Raw genomic sequence first — 19,332 nt, 5'->3', positions numbered from 1 at the left:
ACATTTCCCACAAGATATCAATCACTTTATTTTTCAACAACATCCCTCGCTGTATCTGCAAAATGAAAACACGTCTCTGAATAATGGCCTGCAAACAATGCTGAATTATTAAAGCGTGGTTGTGCCGCTTACGTATTAATTTGCTGTTTTGGCCACATAAAAGCTTTTGTGATTTGAAAGGCTCCTTTAATGAAGGGAAGGATTGCTCGGTGATGACAGCTGGTCGGTGTCTTGAATTCTCAGTGCACTATAATCGGAGGTCTGTAGATCTAGTGGCAGGCGCCCTGGAGTGTATTTCTGAAACGTCCGCTTAGAGCCAGCCAATCTCAGCAAATATATCAGTGCGAAATAGAAAAATGTGGGATTGTCCGCAAATGAATGTTTGTACACATTTCACAAAGCTGCACGACTTTACTGGAAGAAAGTAGGATAGTCTTCTGCTCTACCCTACATGACCTTTCAACGCTGATGAGAAGAAAACTGCTTTTACACATTTTATCACTCAAGTTTTTACATTTTTTTTTATATGTAATATTGCAAAGTATAATGCCACCCAGCTATTCCTGTAGACTTCACTCTCATTTTTCAATGGGGAAAAAATGAATACTCTGCTGTCAGCTACCTCTGTTGTGACTTATCTACTTTCCGCACAAATAGTCGAAATCCAAATTGTTGGGGTTGGAGTTCCTCATGAAAAGTCTATCTAACTAAAATTAACAAATTTTGACAAATTTTATCAACAATATGGATAGATCTCCTTGACTTGTAAATATAAAGAAGCTTGGATGAACAGATCACTTTATATTTGTCAAGTTATTTTTAGCTGTATGTCAATTTTTTAGAATTTTGATAGTGTAATGCCATTACAGATCTGAATCCGGCTCAAGAGCTGAATTGTTTGAGTAGATACTAAACAACTGCGGTGGTAGTAAGCATGCCCCTTTTTATGTTCTACAATGATTAATGTATCCATGAGATTGTGGGCTGAACATCCAAGTTATGACTTGTCAGCTGATGGGCTGAATGTCCATGTAGCAGCCATCAAGACCCTGACCAGCAGAGAGAATCACTATAGTAGACGCAGATGACCTAGCTAGGTAAGTAAACATCCAGCCAGCAGCTCCTTGCCTCAGGGTCTGTGAAGAGCTGAAATGGGTTGTCAAGGTGGCATGGCCACTCTGAAACATCTTCATTGTATTTATCTACCTTGCTTCAGACCTTTCTGTTGCTGTTTAGCCCAGGGCATTCCAAGAAAAGCAAGTGAACGTCCTATCTATGTACATGTTGCTATGGACATCTCTGTTTACAGCTTCGTGGTAGCCATGCTCATGACACGTTGTCCTATTGAAAATTCTGTGCGATCTTCATTCCATTGTCCTGGCGGTCTATCACTCCTCACCTACCCAGGGGTCATCAAGGCATTGTGAGCAAATACAGAGGGAGGTTCACAGCTCGGGTTACTGACAGCTGTCTAATAATAAAAACAATTTATAACAACCCACACTTACTTATGCCTGACATCAAAAAGAATTACAATATCTGCCCGAAAATGAAAATTCTAGATGGATAGATATAATATTACACCACATTTTTTCAAGATTCTTTCAACTTACATTGCTATTTAGTTAAACTTCGCTCACTGAAGTATTTCTGTGTAGTTAGGCATATTTGCTTTTTGAGAAACTAGGAAAGCCGGGTGATTCATTATTGTTCCTGTGCTTTTTTTCTTGAATACAGTAAGGTTGGGTCCATGTGGCGACTTTGGCTGTGACATGGCATAATGCAGGTGAATGGGATCACTTTGCGACCAATAGGATACTGTGCAAATGAAGTCGCAAAAAGTCAGAATTGGTTTAGAATTTATGACTTGCTTGTTATGGAGGCCACACCGTAAGTGATCCCATTCACCACCATAATGCTGCGATACTAGCAACACAGAACGATCTTAGGCCATGCGACATGTCGTGGCCAAAGTCACTGTATAGCTCCATCCTAAGGGCGCAGTCAGGCGTCTGTATAACACGGATGACTGTCGCATTGCAATTCTCGGACTGGCCGGCGGATCTCTTGACTTTATTGTGACTGCTTCTGGGTCAGGAGAGCCGACGTCCAGTCCGAGCATTGTGATGCGATCGTCATTCCTGTTATACTGCTGTTTTACTGTGCCCTAATAGTGACTTTTTTTTTTTAATTTGTGCCTTATTCATCATTTGACTTGTGCCTTTTTTTCAATTTGGCATATGAGCCGATTGATAATGGCATTTTGTAGGGCAGTCTTGATGAAGAGTCCTCTAAATTAAGATTCTCTACATTCAGGAAAAGATGTACACTTTTCAGCAAAAATTTATATGACATAAATTTATAATGAATTTGCTCCGTGGTGCTAGGCCACGCCCCTCCCACTATGCACCGCCCATTTACCAAAAAATTAGCAGAGCTGACCTAAACACATCAAATTTGCAACATTTTTTGCGTGAAAATTTGTTGCACAAAAATGTTGTGATGTTTGTAACAGTTTTATGCCAATTTTCTTTCGCAAACTGTTTGACGGTTTGGGGTCTTATGGGTGTGATATATCTATCCAGATGTTTTTGCCTAATTCATCACTTGGAAATTTTTAAAAAATGTTGCAAAATTTTGGAGCAATTGTTGTGCAGTATCCTAGTGGAGTATGAAATCTGGGAATTGTTTTTTTCTTCTTTGCAGTTGAAGACTTAAAGGGAACCTGTCATGTCCTCCATGCCCTCCAACCCAGCAGCAATCACCTATGTAGGACTAAATTCTCTAACTAGTCCTGTAAAACTAGTTATGCTAATGAGGGCTTTAACTAGTCAACTGGGCGTTAGTTTCACCAGACTAGAATTTAGTCCTGCATAGGTGAATGCTGCTGGGTTGGAGGGAATGGGGGACCTTACAGGTTGCCTTTAACATGTGATATTTTAAAGCTTCTTGATAGGATAGTGCAACTTTTTAGTTTAGGCCACGTTAACATGTTCAGTTTTTGGTCAGTATTTCACATCAGTATTTGTAAGCCAAAATCAGGAGTGGGTGATAAATACAGAAGTGGTGACGTGTTTCTGTTATACTTTTGCTCTGATTGTTCCACTCCTGGTTTTAGCTTACAAATGCTAAGGTAAAATACTGACCAATCAAAGGAAAAGTATAATAGAAACACATCACCAATTCTGTAATTTTTACTTAATCCTGGTTTTACTGATGTGAAATACTGACCAAATACTGATAGTGTGAACATGGCCTTGGAAAGATTCAAAGCTAAACAGAGCAACTTGTATTTTGTGCAAAATTCACCAAGCATTGTGCACCATTTTGCTGAATTTGGCACAAAATCTGTAAGCACAAAAAAAGAGGCAAGATTAATAAAAAAAATAAATGTGAATGATGAATCGGGGGTAGCGATGAGCGAATGTGCTCGGATAAGGTGCTATCTGAGTGTCTTCGGCGTACTCAAATAGCAGCTGCATGTCTCGCGACTGTTAGGGTATGTGCACCACGTTGTGGATTTGACGCTGCGGATTTTCAGCAGTTTTCCATGCGTTGTACAGTACCATGTAAACGTAGGTAAAAAAAAAATCCGCAGTGCACATGCTGCAGAAAATACCGCGTGGAAACGCTGCGGTTTATTTTCTGCAGCATGTCAATTCCTTGTGCGGATTCCGCAGCGTTTTACACCTGCTCCATAATTGGAATCCGCAGGTGTAAAACCGCATGTGAAATCCGCACAAAAACCACGGTAAATCCGCAGGTATAACGCAGGGCATTTTACCTGCGTATTTTTTAGATTTTGCTTGGAAAAATCCACACACGAATTCGCAACATGGTCACATACCCTTAGACAGCCACAACATATGAAGGGATTGACTTAACAAACAGGGAATCCCTGCATGTGTTGCAGCTGTCTAACAGCCACGAGACATGCAACCACGGGGACTCAAACATATTTTTCAAGCACGCCAAAGACACCCGGATAGCACACGAGCATGCTCTGATAACACCTTATCCCTGCACGTTCGCTCATCACTAGTCTGGGGTATAAATGTTAAGTCGAAAACCACCTGAAAAAGACGTCATACTTAACATTTACAACTTAGACACCGCAAGATGCAGGTTTTTTTTTTAATTTTTATTCTAAACATACTAAACATAAAAGATAAGATTGCTAAGACATCCTGTAGTATAAACACAGGTGACTGAATTTATTTTTCAAGCAGAGGATGAACTATACGGGAAGTAGTCTCCGAGTTTGTGATGTCAATGTATTGTTTGGTTGGAAGTTCAGTGTAAACATGACGGTTGTGTGAAGATAAGTATTCTGCCATCCTTTGCAAGTAGCTAAAAGAAAGATATAAATTCGTTATGGTGTATATTCAGAAAATGTAATACATATGGACATCACAATGGCTCATTTTTCGCACAATCTTCATCTTCCTCACCAATCATTTACATTTTTTCATTCGACATCTTATAAAAAAAATAATGAAGCTGTGTTTTTGGAATCTTGAAGCCCCCCTCTTCCTTCCTTCCTCTCCTTTCGTAGTCCTCGCTCATCATCCACCATTTCCTATCTGTCATTTCATTATATTTCTTTTGTCTGCACGTAGAGATTCAGCCGGCCGCTATTCTGTCATTAGCATATTTTAATGAATCGGGAAAGGTGAATTTCCAATCGGGGACATCGCAATCTTGCACCGTCCCGGTACTCAGGATTTCTATTGTTAATATCCATTTATCTGTCATTACAATAAAATATAGTTTTTCTAGACTGTATGACAGGTGGTTACCGTAATTTGGATTCTTTAGGTGCTTATTAATATGACTTAAGGAATGGAAATGAGGGCAAATCTGGCTAACATGTCATTAATTTAATAATTTCTTTACAGAAGTCGACTTTAAATAGCAAGTACCTATCCGATACTGTATTTCAGAGGAACAACACTCTGAGCAGTCGTTCTGTTCAACTTAATGAGTCTGGAATATACACCTGTCAAGCCAAGAACAATGTTGGGGTTGTCAATGCCACGTTCACATTAGATGTTGTTGGTAAGTCACTACACGCATTCACAGCTAAATATAGAGTTCATGAGATTTCCATTTAAATGGATTTTCTAGGCAGAACATGCATTACTGCAGTTTGAGTCTTGACGGTGTGCAATATGCACGCTATTAGGATTCCCCTGTGGTGGTCACTTGACAACTAGCTTTTCTTTCTGCTACTCACAGTATATTTTTGAGCAGCAGATGAGAAGCTAGTTGGCACATGACCGCAACTGTGCAAAAAGCATACTGTCTGCCGGTCATATGATGACCACTGGAACTGGCAATAGAGAGGAATCCTAATAAGGTGTGTGGCGCTAGCTAGTAATTACTCATGGATTCACCATGAGGCAAGATAGGAGGTCCAGGGTCAGTACCAAGAAGGCTCATAATTAACAGAAGGGTGAGACAAAAGCATAATCAGGGCACAGTCCGAGGTCAGAGAATCAAAAAGGTAGCGAATCAAGACAAAGGGGTAAGTCATATGGATGGTCAAAAATCTAAATCCCAGGTCAGCAACAGAGATCAGAATAAAACTCAGAGGACAGACCAAACACACACACCACTTGAGCAAAGCTACAATTGGCAAAGGTCTGACAATAGAGTGCTAAATAGCCCTGTAATCACCCAGAACAGATGACACGTGAAGGAGATCCACAGACCCAGCCAGATAGGACGGCTGAGCCGTCCATCAATCCTAACACCTCTACCTCAGATTGGGCGGTCACTCAGAATCCTGACAGCTCAACAAGACCTAGATCTCATAGTATGGCAGAGCTGTTAGTCACAGCGTCCATAGCACAGCGTTCGTGGTGGAATTGTGACAGTGTGCATGTTGTTCACTGTCAAGATTTGTCAGTCTATAGTCACATTAGAGTTCAGCCTGGAAAACCCTTTTAAACATATTGTTATGGTCTTTTTTGAACTTACAGTATATAACTATATAAGAAGTACTGAATAAACAACACAGGCGGTTTGACAGCTGATTAAGCTGGTCTCCACAGGCTGCTCAGTGCCAATGCAGCTCTCAGACATTTGGGACAGTCTGGTTGCTATAGATGACAATTGACACCTAAACTTTCAATTAGGTTGTAAAATCTTTGGTTCAAAGGGGTTGTCCACTCGTAAAAAAAAAAGCAATTTACTAAAATTTTCTTAAATTAATACACTTTGCAATTTATTAATGATTCATGTGCCAAAAGTGGCCATTCTCTGCTCTAATCTTGGGTCCTGGCATGTCATCTTACAGTTTGTGCCTGAGAGTAGAGCATTGCCTGTGTCGAGGACATCATCATCAATGCTGTTTGTTAAGGGGGTTCAATGACAGAGTTCTCATTTCAATAGCTAAGCCAGCCCCCTCTGTGTATACATAGGCATATTCAGTTTCTTTATATCTGTATTTGTCAGCTGAAATCTAAATGTTGCTTTGGGCAGTACGTAGTAAAGCAGCAACTATTTACAGCGCTCTTTCCATTCACATCTCTTATAACCATCCCAGTAGTTTTTACTTTGTTCTCAATTTTATCCACATTTATTCCATTTATTTCACATTTTTTCCATTAAATGTGTAAGCTGTGAGAAGATACCTGTGTTCCCCTGCCATATATATTCTTGCTCTACTTGGCCTTCTGCAAATTGTTTATATTATTATTATTATCATTATTATTATATTTCAGAAACTGGATACATCAGTCTGACTGTGATGGACAACACCACACTTGATGTGTCTATAAATGCTGGGGAGAACATTGTGCTTGAGGTCTACATTGATGCATATCCCCGACCAGATGAAGAGTTATGGATCTTTATGAATGAGACTGTTCTCAATACCTCTGACCATTTTGTACAGCCAAGAGATGAAGGCAGCAATAGGTACGTCAGTCATATAATCATAATTATATGAGGTCATTCAGCAAATACAGGAACTTTCCCGAAAAGAACAATTTTTGACCCTGTTCATATGGAAAATGTAGATGTTAGAATAAATCTAGAATATACTTATACTTACAAATCTATATGTATCTGTATCCCCCTTCATTGAATTTGCTATTCTACTCCTGATAGGTATGCTAGTGAGCTACATCTGATCCGTCTTAAAGGGAATGAAAAGGGAATCTATACATTTTATGCCTCGAATTCTGATGCCAACTCATCTGTCAGCTTCAATGTATCGGTGAAGAGTAAGTGCAAACTTTTACCTGGGTTACAATGTGTAGAATTTCAGAAGTATTTATACTAATGGGCTTCTTTTGTATTTCTGCAGCCAAACCAGAAATCCTATTTATTGATCAGCTTAGTCATGACATGCTCCAGTGCGTGGCCGCGGGATACCCTGTGCCGTCTATTGACTGGTTATTCTGTTCAGGATTCGAATCCAGGTATCAGAACTACACATGGCTCATTAGTAATCGATATTTGTATGTTTTTACGGTCCTTTTAGTTTCAGGCTAGGGTCACACAAGCCTATATTCGAGAGAATCGGGTCGATGTATCAAACTCTGATCAGAGTGTGATCTGATTATCTCGGATGAGGAGAAGATGGAGAAAAAAAATGTTTCCATCTTCTCCATTGTATCAGTCCATGGAAATAGGACTTCACTTAGATGTTATCCGAGTGCAGTCCCGTGTCTTCCATGCCCTCATTGACTTGCATGGCCGAGTTCAATCCGAATATCGGATCAAATTTGGGCATGCAACGATTTATTTATTTATTTTCCTCGACCGTCTCTGTCTGAGGAAAAAAATCGGACATATGCACAGCCCCATAGAATAACATTGGTCCGAACGCTCTCCAATGTTTGTCAGATTGCATTCGGACCGAAAGTAAGGGCATCTACACGAGTCCTCCTCTGATATCTCAACCCAATTTTGAAGCAGGAACACCATTTTTTTTAAATCTTAGACATAGACTGGTGTCCTGAGTGCAGACTGTAGATAGCCAGACCTCGCTGCTGACGTATGTTTCCGTGCATTACTGACACAGGTGCTATTTAAGTACTGCTCTGAGACATTAGCACAATTACTTACAGGTCATCCAACTCTATGGGAGTGACACTGTACTCTGCAAGTGTCTCGTGTATCAACACAAATGACTCCATTTTTGTACTTCTATTGATGTCTGTAGCTTTATCTGAAGTTTCCATTTGCATTTCACACCGAGTCTCCCTAAAGAAACATATATGACCCGACTTTGTTATTGCAGGTGTGCAGAAATCATGCCAATTGATACAAAACAGAGCATGGAAAACTCCTCTCTTGGGCGCACCGTTGTAGAAAGCATCATTGATGTGAGCTCTATTAAGGAAAAGAACGGCACCGTGCAGTGCTTCGCATACAATGGGGTGGAGAGGATTATGTCCGTTTTCAGTTTTGCCGTTAGAGGTAAATATAATTGTTCATTTTGTTGTTCTAAGCCAACTTCAATTAAATAGAACCTCATAAAATGGCTGACACATGTCACAAATGTACAGACATGGTATATATACTGCTTGTATACTTTAGTCACACAATGGCCTCAGACTGCTGACCTACCTATCAAACAGTGGTCGTTTCACGAGCAGATCCTCCTGTTTGTTCTCTCCGTTTTGCCTAAATTAGTCCATCTATAGAATAAACACTGATATGTTTTACTTTGCCTTCCTCTTGTAAGAAAACATTTCTGTCTCCAGCAGAAAGGAACTCCCACAAACTCTTTACGCCCTTGCTAATCGGATTCATAGTAGCTGCCGCTGTGTTGTGTGTCGCCATGTCAGTCCTCATGTACAAATACTTGCAGGTACGGCAGACGCTTACGTTGTGCTCCTATCAATGGTTTACGTGGGTTTGTTGTCCTTTTACTTAGTTGATGTTCTTTACTTAATACAGAAACCAAAGTATGAAATTCAGTGGAAGGTAGTGGAAGAAATCAATGGAAATAATTATGTGTATATTGATCCAACCCAACTTCCTTATGATAACAAGTGGGAATTCCCTAGAGACCGGCTGTGTTTTGGTTTGTATATTGTGTTATTTCACTACTATATTGTACAATTCTTTGTCGCATTTTACTATACTCTACGTGACAACAACGTACATTTCTCTGCTGATAATGCACTTTGCTGATTTTATGGTTCTTTGCAACCTCTGAGACTTAGAGCGGTTTTCCCACAAACAAAAGTTCATTTTATTCACTAGATCTTGGGATAAAAATAATTTCCACAATTGGATGTGTGAACAAAAATCTTCCTGTGCTGAGATAATCTTATAAATGTGCCCCTGCTGTGTACTATGTAATGGCCGTGTCTGACCGTGCAGGAACATGGTCTGATCACACCACAGCTCCTGGGCAGGAGGACGCAAAAGAGTATACAGACATTACAGCAGGGGATCACAGTTGATTCATTTTGTGAGGTAAAACATTTCTCTGCCTGTTATTAAGAAATGTTTTACCTCACAAAAAGAATCAGCTGCGTTCCCCTGCTGTTATGTCTGTATACTCTTTTGCGTCCTCCTGCCCAGGAGCTGTGGTGTGATCAGACCATGTTCCTGCACGGTCAGACATGGCCATTATACAGTACAAAGTAGGGGCACGTTTGTAAGATTATCTCAGCACAGGAAGATTTTCTTTTAACACATCGAATCTAGTGAATAAAATTAACTTTTCTTTGTGGTAAAAAACCCTTTAATGCCATGCCTATAGCTATAAAGCCAAGTAGTACACCTGTATGCCTCCAATTTTATTTGAGAGTACATACATTTAAAGAAAAAGTGCCAATGGAAAATGACCTGCTATTTAAATCAGGTCTTACTTATGTATGTATGTATATGTGTATATATATATATATATATATATATATATATATATATATATATATATATATATATATATATATATATATATATATATATATACGGTGTATATATATATATATATATATATATATATATATATATATATATATATATATATATATATATATATACACACACATAATGAGACTTCTGAAAATCCTTCTCTAAAGACCAGGAAATATGAGTCTGAAATGGCTTCAGTGGCTGATATGAAACTTGCAGGATTTCTAATGTGTGTTTTTGTCAAGAACGTTAAAAATTACATTCAATGCAAAACCTGATTTAAGCAATAGGTCATTTTCTGATGTTACTACCTTTTATATGAACCCGACAGAGCAAAATTCATATCTTGTTCTGTTTGATTTACTTCTAGGGGAAAATAGACGGGTAATACTAATAACCCATCCCACCAGGTTCCATTGAGGGGGACACATTGGCTCTGGCTACAGCTCTTATTATGGCGCTCTGTAGACTCGTTAATATCCCTGTTATTCAGTCCCATGTTAATAACAATCTGTGTTTTATCATACCCTAAACTACTGTATTTAATAATCTATTCTATTTTTTTAACATTCAATTATCTTTCATTTCCTAATAGGTAAGATTTTGGGTGCTGGTGCCTTTGGTAAAGTGGTTGAAGCCACGGCATATGGCTTATTTAAGGAAGATAATGCACTCACAGTTGCAGTTAAAATGCTGAAACGTAAGTATTATTCTTACTTGGGTTTAATTTCCAAGAATTATTAACACTGTGTGTACCTGACATGAAATTTCTTAATTTCCAGCAAGTGCCCATGCTACGGAGAGGGAAGCCCTTATGTCTGAGCTGAAGGTCTTGAGCTATCTTGGCCATCACAAAAACATTGTAAATCTGCTGGGAGCCTGCACTGTGGGAGGTAAATAAATGCCTGGTTTTGGAAGTTAGTATCTAGCACTGAGACTATATGTAACGAATTATAGGATGCTCATGAATTGGAGCGAATTGTGCCACGCTCTTCCAAGCCATCCATATCAGTCATAGAATGTTAGAGTTGGAAGGGACCTCCAGGGTCATCGTGTCCAACCCCCTGCTCAATGCAGGACTCACTAAACATCTCAGACAGATGTCTGTCCAGCCTCTGTTTGAAGACTTCCATTGAAAGAGAACTCACCACCTCTTTTGGCAGCCTGCTCCACTCATTGATCACTCTCACTGTCCAGAAGGATTGTGGGGCATAATGCCATTCCTTGCTGTACCGAATAACGAGGTTTAATCTGAGTCGTGTCACTGCTGCCATATGACTTAAGGAGAGATAATCCACCACATATATTTATTAAGTAACATTCCCAATACCCATTGATGTTCTTTGAAATTCAGAAGATTTGCTTTCATATTTTACAATTAAGCACAATGTCAGCACGGCGAAGTAGCCTTCAGTTTCATCGCTTAGCTTCCTGTATGATGAAATTGGTTGTATCATTTATGCTTTTTTTTACATTTGCAATAAACATAGCCCCTAACATGGTAACAACTGAGGAAGTTGGAGTCATAAACAATACGTCTTCTGCTGTTTGTGACATAGGTTGTATGGACTAATTGCTCGTACAGGATTACAGCGGGATATTATGAATTATTCTGTTGTATTTTGTTTTTGCATAATTTTATAAGTGTTGTTGTGTACTGACTCACGCGTGCTTATAATACAACGGCCACCTGGTTGCCTAAGGGGTTAATGATAATCGCTTAATTGTGAGTTCAGCTTAAGTCTCGATGTGTGACTAAGCCTTTATGGAGCCAGCGACAACTGAAAAGCTGTTCATATGGACTTGTGCCGTCGTAGGTTGAGCATAGTAAATGCATCATCAATCATCCTTCATCCGACAGAAACACATCATCTATTCAGTGGAGTTCAGGCAGCAATACCCTTTAATTTGCCGTCTCTACCTGGCAGATTATGTGCTGAGCAAATGTGCATGGGCACAATGGAAACTCTCCAACATCCCACTCTTTCTATAGGGAGGGAGCTCATTACGAGACAAGAAAGCAAGTTTTCAGAAGTACTACTTGCTACAATGTGTGTGAAAATTGATTTGATTCTGCCCCAAAATATTAACTGTTCTGAACATTTTAGTTTAAATGTGTTTTCTATTGTCAGAAAACCTATGTCCCCAGGCACAATTTGTTTTAAAGAAGCAAACTGCACATTACTCACCCTCCACAGGTCCAGTATTAAGTCTCTGCCGCTGCTCCCGATCCCTGTGTTTGTTATTGTCTACCGGGCAGCCAACCACTAAGCTCACCAACTCGGGTTGTCCACATTGGCAGAGACGCTGAGCTCTCTGCCTGCAGCACTTTTGACAGTAATGACTTCAGGAGCAGAAGCGTAGACTTAGTGCTGGACACGGGGAGGGTGAGTAAAGTTTAAACAAAAAAAAAAAAAACAATTTGCACATGGGAACAGGTTTTTTTTTTTAATTTCATGTTAAAGCCCTTTAAGAGGAGCCACCACCAGTCTCTGATTTTGGATTTAGTAGAACTTGCTCATATCTTTTTAGTAGTGAGGTGGCAGGAAGATTCACCGGCAGCCCATGTTAAATGTATCCTACGAATGGAACAGACACGTGCAAATGAAAACATCTTCCTATTCGTTAATTGAGCTTTTCCATATTCCAGGATAATCAAGAATCAATAATAATCCTAAATAAATACGGTTGTCACTGTCAAGTTCAACAAATTTTGTTTAAATCAGTCATAAAGGCAAACGCAAGAAACTATGTAATATATCTTATCAGAAACATGCAAGTCTTTCTCCACCTACAAGCCACTTTTCCACTCTGCATCCATAACTTCTCATTCATTTAGAAATAAAGTTAAAATCTGTCTTGCTCAAAATAAGACGGACTGTCAACACACTGATTACAGCTGCCTATTGACGTCTATGTAAAGCAGAGCAAAGTGAGAAAAGCAGAGACACAAGCAGACAGTGTTCCTTTCTATTAAGAGATTTATCTCCACCTTGAGCTGGATTCATACCTACACTTCTCAGTACCGCTATATAAAAAAAACATTTTTGTGGTTTCTGTTTTTGTGCTGTGTATAGGAGACCCTGTAGCTAGTTTTCACCCACTAGTTTAGAGACAGCTGAAAATGAGATAGTGTGCATTGGGGAAAAATGCAGGATACAAGGCAGATACTGTAAAAAAAATAGTGTTATTCTTCATGTACATGACAGTTTATTCTGAAAAACTGTCTGGATAGCAATTACTCTTTGTGGAGAGTTTCACAAAATTTATTGGTGCCTTGTTAATCTGGTATAAAAGGACTGATTGACTCCAGATTTCAATGGAGAAAAAGCGTTCATGGACAGACTCCTCTCCACGGAAATCTGGGACTTTGAGCTGTTCATTTTCAGGTAAGGTGGAGTTGCAGGCAAATGACTGAAATGTCATAAAAGAAAATTATGGTATTATATCCTTTAAATAAAAAATAATATTTCTCTAAGTATCTACAAGTCATGCCTAAGCTTGTAATTTGTGTCTATCCAGTTTGCAGACAATAGTGCAGATTTATTAAAGCAATTAGTACTGGGTTCTGACATAAATACCTTGAAAATATGTTGTTTTATCAGAGACCCCTGCACCACGTTTTCTGACCTGTCTGAACGTGTCAGAAAAATGCGGTGGTTTTTAGTCAGTTTTCCGTGTACTCACTTATCAAACTTTTCTGTTTGTGAAAAGTGTAGGAATACAGCTCCAGTCTGACCTGGTGTTGTTTACACTTGTGCACCTAGGTTTTATTACCATTTGCAAAAGGCACTTTAGGAAAGGGGAAAAAAATTATGATATAGGGGGATCTTTCTCATAAAAGAAGTAGCAAATTCTTGTGTGCACAAAACATGCAGAAATTTTGACTTTATCATTGAGGTGACTGTAGAAATGGCATTGTACAATCTCGTGCAGTGACCCGGCAAGTTGTCCTTACGCTGTTGACAGCCTCTTTAAGTGGATCACTTCTCCAACTAGAAACATGTTACGTGTTCTCCGGCTGCATTCTGGTGCTTGTTGTAATTTGCATTCTTTAGAAATTAGTTGTTTCACTACTTGCAATAATTAATTCAATAGAAAACTTCTCGGGTACATAATATCTGCATAGTGTTTTTTTGGATCTGGTTATTAAAATTTATTATTTAGGAGCATTTGATATTTAAATTTCTTTACTGATGCTGAATTCATCGGACATACAGTTGTTTTTCATATCTTTACATTATTTAAATAGGAAATATAAGTTATTACTTCATTTGAAAGCAAAACCTTTGTATTTAATGCGTTCTTTAGAGTAGAGCCGCATGCTAATATTGTAAAACGTGGCTGGGAAATCTGAAATGAGAAGTTACTTTGATTTGCACTTGGAGCCGTCATTTCCAGCTAAATGACAGCATATTATACTGTGATGCCATACTCTTATAGTGGCATCAGTAAAGCACATCTACGTAGTGTTGTGATCTTGTTGTGACCCCAGGCTGATGTCATTCATTATTTTATCACATTGGCTCCTGATTTATAGTACTCCTTTCAGATGGGCTTTAAAATTTCTTTCCCAGGTCCAACTCTTGTCATCACAGAGTATTGTTGTTACGGAGATCTTCTGAATTATTTAAGGAGAAAACGTGATGCCTTCATCTGCCAAAAGTTTGAAGACCATTCCGAAAGTGCCCTTTACAAGAACCTTCTTAACTCAAGGGAAAATGTTTGGTGAGCAGCGTATTATCTTGTCTTATATAGTGTGTCACATTAATTTAAAGAAAAATTGTTTTCTTGATTAACTAGGACAACATGAGGTGCTTTGCTGAAATAGTGCTTAAAGTGTGGAAATCACACATAATAAAGAAAATATTGAAATATTGAATTACAGAAAGTTATTCTGGTCCTGAATGTCCCTTCCAAAGTAGTATCTATTAAAACCATGTCATCATTTGTCCTATTTAAAGGGGTTGTCCAATGAAAACAAGTTATTAATCGCTGGGAGCCTAACTACTAGAACCCGCATCGATCGTCAGAAGTTGACACTTTTTGACTCATTATTATTCATTCTGTATGTGATCACCGAGCACTGTGCTCAGCTTTTTACGCCAGCCCTATAAAGAATGAATGGAGCAGCTGTCAAGTCAGACCCACCACTACAATTTGGAATGGGGATAATAGTCCTCGTTGGAGATTAAAATTTACCATTCTGAAACATCGATTAGTCATGGAATCATAGAGTGTTAGAGTTGGAAGGGATCTTCAGGGTCATTGTGTCCAACCCCCTGCTCAATGCAGGATTCGTTAAACCATCTCAGATGTCTGTCCAGCCTCTGTTTGGAGACTTCCATTGAAGGAGAACTCACCACCTCTCGTGGCAGCATGTTCCACTCATTGAGCACCCTCACTGTCAAAAAGTTTTTTCTAATATCTGTATCTTCTCCCTCTGTTTCATTCCATTGCTTCTCGTGTTTCCCTTTGCAAATAAGAATGATCATCCCTCTACACTGTGACACTTCAGTTATTTGTAGACAGCTATTAAGTCTCATCTTTCTTTTTTGCAAGCTAAACATTCTCAGATCCTTTAACCGTTCCTCGTAGGACATGGTTTGCAGCCTGCTCACCATCCTGGTAATTCTTCTCTGAACTTGCTCCAGTTTGTTCATGTCTTTTTAGAGTGTGGTGCCCAGAACTGGACACAGTATCCCAGATGAGGCCTGACCAGGAGGTGCAGATGGGCATGATTACTTCATGTGATCTAGTCATCCAGTCATTACCTGGTTAGGTGATAATTTGTATTCTCCTTAAAACCCCTTTTACGGATCTTGAGATAATGGAGGGTATATCTCCTTATAAGCTTCTCCATCTAATATATAACTTTCCTCTAATATTTATGGTGTCACATCATGACTCATAATAACCATTGTAGATGACGCTACAAGAAAAACTAGCATTTCCAGCTGCCCTGATAATAACTGGGGGGGAGCTTTCAAAAAGGGAGTGTCATCATAAAATGACCTATTGTTAGATATGGGTGAACCCGAACAGTAAAGTTCGGCGTCCGTACCGAACACCTACTGTTCGGGCACGGACACCGAACACGGACTTCACCAGGAAGTCCGTGTTACTGTTCGGGTTCGGCTGTCCGAACACTGGGTGTTTGTCATGCTGTCATGCTGCTATTAGCAGCAGCAGGTGTCGGATGATGGGAGCAGTTGTCCCATCAGCTGTCACCAGTGACCAGAGGCAAACTTTACACCTCCGATCACAGCTGAGCGCTCCCGCCGTCTTCTGACAGTGTGGGAACAGCAGCTCTCTGACCGGCGGGGATGATTTCACCACCGATCAGCAGCACTGTTTGCCGTTCTGTCATGCACATTACAGCGCAGCAAACACTGGATGTTCGGGCCCCCCATTCAAGTGAATGAAGTCTGGGTTCGAGTACCAGAACCCGAACTTTTTGTAACTGTTCGGCTGGACCCGAACATCCAGGTTGTCCACCCATCTCTACCTATTGTTTAAATAAAAAATCTTGTAATTTTCACTCTGGTCACTTCTCTGCAGTCTCATTATAATCACAGTCAAGATTACAATGACAGTTAAAGGTACCTTCACACTGAACGATATCGCTAGCGATCCGTGACGTTGCAGCGTCCTGGATAGCGATATCGTTCAGTTTGACAGGCAGCAGCGATCAGGATCCTGCTGTGCCATCGTTGGTCGGAGCTAGAAGGCCAGAACTTTGTTTCGTCGCTGGACTCCCCGCAGACATCGCTGAATCGGCGTGTGTGACGCCAATTCAGCGATGTCTTCACTGGTAACCAGGGTAAACATCGGGTTACTAAGCGCAGGGCCGCGCTTGGTAACCCGATGTTTACCCTGGTTACCAGCGTAAATGTAAAAAAAAAAACACTACATACTTACATTCCGGTGTCTGTCCTCTCCAGCGCTGTGCTTCTCTGCAATGTGTAAGCGCAGCGGCCGGAAAGCACAGCGGTGACGTCACCGCTGTGCTCTGCTTTCCGGCCGGCGCTCAGTGCAGAGAAGCACAGCGCCGGAGAGGACAGACGCCGGAATGTAAGTATGTAGTGTTTTTTTTTTTTTTTTACATTTACGCTGGTAACCGCGGCCCATGTTTACCCTGGTTACCAGGGGACCGGCATCGTTGGTTCGCTGGAGAGCTGTCTGTGTGACAGCTCTCCAGCGACCACACAGCGACGCTGCAGCAATCGGGATCGTTGTCTGGATCGCTGCAGCGTCGCTTAATGTGACGGTACCTTAACACCTCTATGTAAAGTAGATAACACAGGATCCATCTTTTATGATAGGTAAAGGCCCCTCACCACCCACTGCCTTCACAATGATCTTTGCCCTGATGATGGCGAGCTCATTACATACACACTTTGTTGGGTCTTAATCAGTATATTGCTGCTAATGTGTATGTGGCCAACAGAACATAGGAGTGAACTATTAGGCCTAGTCATTAGTGTGAAAATCACTTTTTGTCTATGATATATGAAAAATAATCATAAATAATAAAGTATATATGTTTAAAGTGTGACTGAATTTTGGAGTATTTTATTTATTTTTTGTAGGCTCTTAAATTTCCTCCAGACTTGTGGGGTACGGGTCCCTAAGCCCCCACTGATTTGCAGAATAATTTAATATAAAAAAATTCCTAAGTTAAGTTATACTTTGGTATAAAATCCAGATTTAAACAATAGGTCATTTTCTGATTTCCTTTTTAAACAAAAAAACCTAGCTCTTTGGCAAAACATAGCTCTTTGGCAAAACATATCAGCCATAAAAAGTTGAGAAACTTCTAAGAACGAAATTACATGACTCACTCTACCACAGTAATTAATTGCACTAATGTAGACCAGGACATTAGGCTTAAGTAAAAGTGCAGGTTTAGCCGGTCTCCAAATAAAAATGAATATTCACAGACGCACCACCTACTACAGCAGCAGAAGTCTTAATCAGTGTTCTCCTTGACCCCTGAACAGCATTTGTGCAAGGTCTTGTTTCATGTAAACCACAGCAACTTAAAACATCCCTGGGGACTGTTCTATTGTTCATCACTTGCTGTCTTCCCTCCTGATCCAATGTAATGGGTATAACTTCTGCTCCTAGCATGAGTAATCACGTTAAGAGATGGCGGAGCACCTGATCCTGCAATTTTGTATAAATAAACATCACATGGCTTGTAAGGAGATGATGCACAGGTGGGATTTTATGTATGAATTTATCATTTTTATTTCAATGTATCCAACAATTTTTGTTGTTGCCACCAGTGGTAGTCTCTTCAGTAATTAGACGTGCATCCTGTGCTGCAATTCCTCCAGTACATGGATGTCAGGAGTTGTTATGCTTGTTCTCCTGCCAAGCAAAACATTGATATCCTTGTCTTTTGTTCTTGGATCCATCGTTCGAGGAGCCGTAAATAGTGGCAATGTTTTTCAAAAGCAATCCTTCCTCTTGTTTTACAGTGAAGGATTGAGTGAGTACATGGATATGAAGCCAGGAGTATCTTACGTGGTGCCAACCAAGGCAGACAAAAGAAAATCTGGTAAGATGAATTGAGTTTTTCCAAAATTTCAATTCCAAGTAGCTTGAGCCGTCACAACTGCGTCAATAAGTACAATTTACAGCAAAGTGAAAGCTTGTGTGAAGTTTTTCTAAAATACCGTATTTCTTAAAAACAAGCTTTTTTTTTTTGTTTTGTTTAAATTTCACATTGATTTATTTCTCTGGCGAGGATTTTGTTTGGTTGTATGGAAGAATAAAGTGGTAATTTCTCAGGCTCTTGATTTGGTTGTTTGAAATTTCCTTCTAATTGTTTAAACGATTTATCTTGAATAGGTTCCTATGTTGATCAGGATGTCACCATCGCAATGCCCGAAGAGGATGATTTAGCCCTAGATACAGAAGATCTGATTAGCTTTTCATATCAGGTTGCACAGGGCATGAACTTCCTGGCGTCTAAAAATGTGAGTTAATACACAGATGCTCACACACATTTGTACTTGAAAGACACGCAAGGCAAAGATACAGTTACTGATCTATGTCCACGAGCAAGGTTCAGTGCAACAGTCCTGGCATGACATTGTATATTCTCAACAATTATGTTAAAATCCGTTTTTTACGGAGGACTTGTCACCAGGTCAGAAGTGGCCAATTGTTGCTTTTATTGTATTCCTACTGACTCCTTAGTATTTTGTTTTCGTTTTTCTTAAATCCACCATACAGTCCCGGCAGATATGGGTCTTTTTTATTTTGTTCTAATTCTTATAGTCTTTACTAAGTGGGTGGTGCTTGCAGAGTAATTATGAAGAGCAGACTGAAGACATACCCCCAAAGTAAAAAAAAATAGATTGGTAGGGGGCCTGACATATAACACCCCCACTGATTAGCTGAAAACGTCCTCTGGCAGTGGCCAGAACTTTGTGA

The 19,332-nt window shown here is 39.8% G+C and overlaps 1 protein-coding gene across 4 annotated transcripts in view; it reads left to right on the top strand.

Moving 5' to 3' along the window:
- Positions 1-19,332, top strand: part of KIT (KIT proto-oncogene, receptor tyrosine kinase) — a 70,041-nt gene that overhangs the window by 43,126 nt on the left and 7,583 nt on the right. For 2 of the 4 annotated variants that reach the window (XM_069744467.1, XM_069744466.1), the window contains exons 5-16: positions 4,899-5,058; positions 6,729-6,924; positions 7,117-7,232; positions 7,316-7,430; positions 8,255-8,433; positions 8,724-8,827; positions 8,917-9,043; positions 10,481-10,585; positions 10,668-10,778; positions 14,463-14,613; positions 18,372-18,451; positions 18,745-18,872. In XM_069744467.1, coding sequence (XP_069600568.1) covers positions 4,899-5,058; positions 6,729-6,924; positions 7,117-7,232; positions 7,316-7,430; positions 8,255-8,433; positions 8,724-8,827; positions 8,917-9,043; positions 10,481-10,585; positions 10,668-10,778; positions 14,463-14,613; positions 18,372-18,451; positions 18,745-18,872 — 1,572 coding nt within the window. Of the gene's footprint in view, positions 1-4,898; positions 5,059-6,728; positions 6,925-7,116; positions 7,233-7,315; positions 7,431-8,254; positions 8,434-8,720; positions 8,828-8,916; positions 9,044-10,480; positions 10,586-10,667; positions 10,779-14,462; positions 14,614-18,371; positions 18,452-18,744; positions 18,873-19,332 lie in introns of all 4 variants that reach the window. The other 2 variants (XM_069744465.1, XM_069744464.1) reach the window with 1 other exon arrangement.

The sequence above is a fragment of the Ranitomeya imitator genome, chromosome 1 (genome assembly GCF_032444005.1).
Source record: "Ranitomeya imitator isolate aRanImi1 chromosome 1, aRanImi1.pri, whole genome shotgun sequence".
Classification (NCBI taxonomy): domain Eukaryota; kingdom Metazoa; phylum Chordata; class Amphibia; order Anura; family Dendrobatidae; genus Ranitomeya; species Ranitomeya imitator.
Note: the sequence above shows the minus strand (reverse complement) of the source record. Positions and strands in the feature narration are given on the sequence as shown.